This window comes from Gymnoscopelus braueri (assembly GCF_963280865.1).
Source record: "Gymnoscopelus braueri genome assembly, chromosome: 15".
NCBI lineage: Eukaryota > Metazoa > Chordata > Actinopteri > Myctophiformes > Myctophidae > Gymnoscopelus > Gymnoscopelus braueri.
The window spans coordinates 37850777-37855776 of record NC_137620.1 but is presented as its reverse complement, the minus strand read 5'-3'; the positions used below and the strand labels follow the sequence as shown (position 1 = coordinate 37855776).

The window sequence follows — 5000 nt, the reverse complement described above, 5'->3', positions numbered from 1 at the left end:
ATTTAGACACTCTTCCCAGATCCTGTACCAAACTCTACACTAACCATTAAATACAGTGAAGTAAATAAACCACATCAAACTCATGTCTGAACTTAACCACCTGCAAGCTACAACCATTTCATCACAAATCTGATAGACATAGAACAAATATTCACTGCATATCATTTCAGATAAAGTTGTGTCAAATCACCTGCTACAAGAGTGAACTTGAGAAGTGATCGTTACAGCCTTCACTTTACAACAATGAATAGGATTACATGCATTTTTTTGGTATCATCATGAACAATAATGTTATAATTATGCTATAATCTGTACCATGAGTAATTCAATAAACAACAACATAACAAATAGCTGAATAATTTGAATCAGTTTGTCTGACACAGTGGAAGATAGATTCCATTTAAAACTAATAAAAACATTAATAAAAGAAATATTACACACAGGTCTGGTAAGAGATCTATCCTGCTCTCAGAACCCCTTGAAACAAGGCAATTTCCCAGCTTTGCAGATGTAGAGCAAAGGATGAGCAAACACTGACATCGTAATGATTGCATATGTGATGAACATAGCAACTTTCTGAGTAGTCAGAGCAGTTACAACATTAGTAATATGGCTCAGTATAGTCACTACCATTACAATCAAGCTGATCAAAATAATTTTAAAAGCTCTTCTCTTCATGTCTTTTCCCTCCCCTCTGTCCCTCTGTCCTTCTCCTGGTCCAGGCTGTTTCAGAGCTCTGAGGACCGAGAAGCAGCAGAAAGACACCACAGAAATGCACACAACTTCAAAGCCCAGTGAGATGTAATCCAAAACTGTTTTTAACCAAATATATAACAAGCTGATTGTAACACTCATCAGCCAGACAACAAAGCAACAGGCCACCCTGTACCGAAGAGCTTTGTACCTGAGAAATACCACAGGGTGAATCACCGCTATGTAACGTTCCACACAGATACAACACTGGAACCATGGACCAGAGCAGAAGAAAAAACAAACAAAAGAAAATATTTTGATCTTTCCGAAAATATGGTTGAGTGTGAAGAGGTATGCGATGTCGAACACATTGGCCAGGGAAGAGATGATCATAGAAACAGTCAGGTTGAGATAAAAGAACTCTGAGGCTATTGTCCCACCAGCTCCACTCAGTATCAGCCACACAACGTAGCTGTTGATGGGGAGACCCAGGATGATGTTGATAGAGTTGACAGCAGTTAGTAGTGCCAGCTCGATCTCTGAGAATACGGGGATGGAGGAGTTGGTGCCATTTCCCTGTGTCTCGATGTCGGTCATCTTAAGGCTGTGCATGTGTGCTGCAACTGGTTCAGAAGAGAAAAACATATTGGCTGGATTTTAGTGCAATGTAACATTGACACAACTAAACATTTTGAACTGTTCTGAAAATAACTATTCTAATGAACAATGAAGTCAAGGTTAAAGTGATCTCACGTTTTAGATGTAAGCAGAGAGTCTCAGATCTCCCAGTCGGGTGCTTTGGTGAAGTCTCTTCTTCAGACAGTCACTGTCTTCTTGATAGCAAATCCTCCAAATGATGTACTCTCTACTTTGCTTCCTCTAACCATTCCCTTCCCTCCTCATCCTTCCTCTGTACTGCACTTATGAGCATTGCCACCTTTCTTTTGATGGTGTGTTTTTCATGGAAATGTATTTTAATCCGTTTAGTCACCCGGTCACTATGCAAACTTTGCCTTTGGTTTGATAACCTCGGACAACAACGCGATGTGTTGATAATTTGTTTATCACACACCCATAGCCCCTTAGCTGTTTCCACTGCTCCAATGAAAGTTGTTTTTCATCATGCATCGTGCAGATAGCACTGTTGCTGCTCTTACTATCATTATTATTGGTGGTGGTGGTAATATTAATACTTTGAGCCTGGGATTCTCATCAAATCCTGTGTTGAGGGTCACACAAGTCACAGGGCTACTCTCTCTCTCTCTCTCACACACACACACACACACACACACACACACACACACACACACACACACACACACACACACACACACACACACACACACACACACACACACACACACACACACACACACACACACACACACACACACACACACACACACACACACACACTCTGATTTGATATACATTGTAAGGAAAGTGCTTGAAAGTCATATTGGGAGAATTGTCATTTATAGTCCGGGGATATTACAACAACAAAAAGATCCTTACCAAGAAATGTCTTCACCAATGTGTTTGTAAAAGTGTCTAGTCACACATATATATTATTTTAATTCAACTCTTCAAGGGCAGCGTTTCCCAAACAATGGCTCAGGACTCATGTAATTATTTCAGAATATAAAACAATGCATTAAAAAATAAGCATTTGTGTAGGTTTGGGTGCCGGGAGACGCCACATTTCTCTTTTAAGTCTCAAGACAAAACATTGTGCAAATGTTTAACTCTACCTTAAGTAGCAAGCATTTGTTTGGCACTAATACCACTCCTTGGCAGAAAAACAGCCAAACCCACTTTTCCCGGTCATCACAAACATGCATGTAAATTAATAAGTAGCTTTATTAGTTTATTTATCTCAAACCACGAGTTACTGCTCCACAATGTCAAATGCCTCAGGAGTCACGTTCACTAGAAGGACTGGTACCTCTGGATATGAGGGGTGCGTGTGGTTGTGGAGGTAAAGATTTTATAAGCTCCAGACTCTGGGACCGAGGTGGCCCATCAGGTCTATGGGAAAGATGGTCTCTTCAGTGGAGATACAGTGAAGAGACATGACCCCTTATAGGCCTGGAGGGTGTGGGGGTCCATGCAGAACTGTCAGAAACTACAGTGACGACTGGTCGTCTAGGCAGGGGTGGTGGAGGGCGGGAGGGGTGTAGCGGGGATAGTCTTTTTTAGGCCAAGGAAGAACTGACACCCCAAATGTTTCAAATCAGCCACATGGTGGCGCTAGAATAGAATAGTCCCCACTCCTTTGGGGTGTTATTTTGTCACTGTATATGCATATATGCACATACGTGAAATTTGTCTTCTGCTTTTTACTCATCCTACAACAACTATAGGAGCAGTGAGCAGCCATTTGATGTTATTGAGTAACACGGCCTTGAGGGTATCTGTGCACTTTTCTAGCATTTTTCTAAACAATAGCAAAAATAGCACATCTACATCTGTACAAGCTTGTAGGTCGCTATACTTTTCAAATAGGGTTAGGGTGGTTACATAAAGTAAGTGGTCAAATCCTTTCTGCCACTGCCTTTTATTGAGGATTTTTCCTTTTTTAATCATTATTTTTTATCATATATTTTTATTCTCTCATTTTTCTGTTTTATTTCTACTTCTTTCCAATCTTTTTTTTTCTTTTTTTTTCAAATGTGTTGTGCTCTGTGTGCTTCATGTTTTATGTAAAGCACTTGTTGAAATGTGCTGCTAAACAAATGAACTATTCTCGCCTAAGCCTTGCTTTTTTGGCCACCCTCGTGTGTTTTTTCTGAAACAACGCATCTGTGTCAGTGTTGCCAGGTCTGCTTATTATAATCGACTTTGGGATTGTTTTTCTGTAAAGTTGCTTGTAAACATTGGTAGTTGCAGGGTGCCAAAATGACCTGGTTTCAGCCAGTGGTTCTCAAACATTTTCATGTCATTTGTGTTGTTAAAATGTTTAAAAGAATATATATATATATATATATATATATATATATATATATATATATATATATATATATATATATATATATATATATATAAAAATGTGTCACTTTTTTTCACAATTGCTTTTTGAAAATAGCAGATCTACAAGAGCACAAAGTGTCGCATCGCGGTGCGTTGTGAACTTGTAGATTGGCTATTTTTAAATATCCGATGCACTATAGGTTAAAAGTGCTCATGTAGCCTATAATAGTCACTTCTTTTGGGCTTGTTTTCATAGAGCTGGTTGCTTATTATTTCTCTCGCAAAATCTGGCAACACTGATCTGTGCGTGACATGATTCAAATACTGATTGATGTGCGGCTCCATGATGCCTCCATCACCTGCCTGTTACAACAACAGCAGGCAGAACGACCCCGTGGGCGCATGAGGTCAGTATGCAAAGTTCTGACTCCACCTGACAACTTGTTTGAACTGGAGTGAGACTCATTGGAGCTGCTGTTGTTGTTATTGTTATCACCACAACGCAGTGGTGTAAAGTAACTAAGTACATTTACTCAAGTACTGTACTTAAAGTACAATTTTGAGGTACTTTTACTTTACCGGAGTATTTCCAATTATCTATTGTATACTTTTACTTCTACTCCACTACATCTCAAGAGGCAAATATTGTACTTTTACTCCACTATAATTATTTGAAAACTTTAGTTACTAGTTACTTTGCAGATAGAAATATATTACATTATAAAGCATACATTAACCACTTTAGCCCTTTTAGCCTTATTTTATACCTAGGCTATTATAGGCTAAAATAGCCGATCTACAAGCTGAGCTTGTAGATCGGCTATTTTCAACATTTTAGTACTTTTACTTTTGGTACTTTAAGTACATTTTGATACCAATATTTTACAAAGTAAGTACATTTTGAATTTTACTTTTAACAGAGTACTTCTACATTGCAGTATTGATACTTGTACTTAAGTAAAACATTTGAGTACTTCTTCCACCACTGGTTATCACCAAAACGGATACAGGATAGGTTTGGTCCAAAATGTTGAAAGATGAGATATTTGAAAAATGGTCTTACGTAATGTAAAGTATACATGATGTGAACATGCACGGTACATCATTATCAGAGTTCATTTCATCCTTCAACTTCAACTTGTTTATGCCCCAAAATGACAGGATATACAGGTTTTGTAGCCATTTGTAGAAATTGTAGAAATATTAGACCTTAATTGATAAATGTCAAATAATAAGCATGTTCTAATCATGCATAAATTGTATGTATTAAGTCCACGGACCCCCATCTGAAATTCCAGCCAGAGTCTCCAGAGCTTGTAGATCGGCTATTTTCAAAT

The 5000-nt window shown here is 38.4% G+C and overlaps 1 protein-coding gene across 1 annotated transcript in view; it reads right to left on the bottom strand.

The window, feature by feature from the left end:
- Positions 1 to 5000, bottom strand: part of LOC308101514 (F-box only protein 41-like) — a gene marked incomplete at both ends in the record, with an annotated part of 18317 nt that overhangs the window by 6959 nt on the left and 6358 nt on the right. Inside the window, one exon of the mRNA XM_080450934.1 lies at positions 1134 to 1316. Within this exon, the coding sequence (XP_080307060.1) occupies positions 1134 to 1316 (183 nt within the window). The remainder of the gene's footprint in view (positions 1 to 1133; positions 1317 to 5000) is intronic.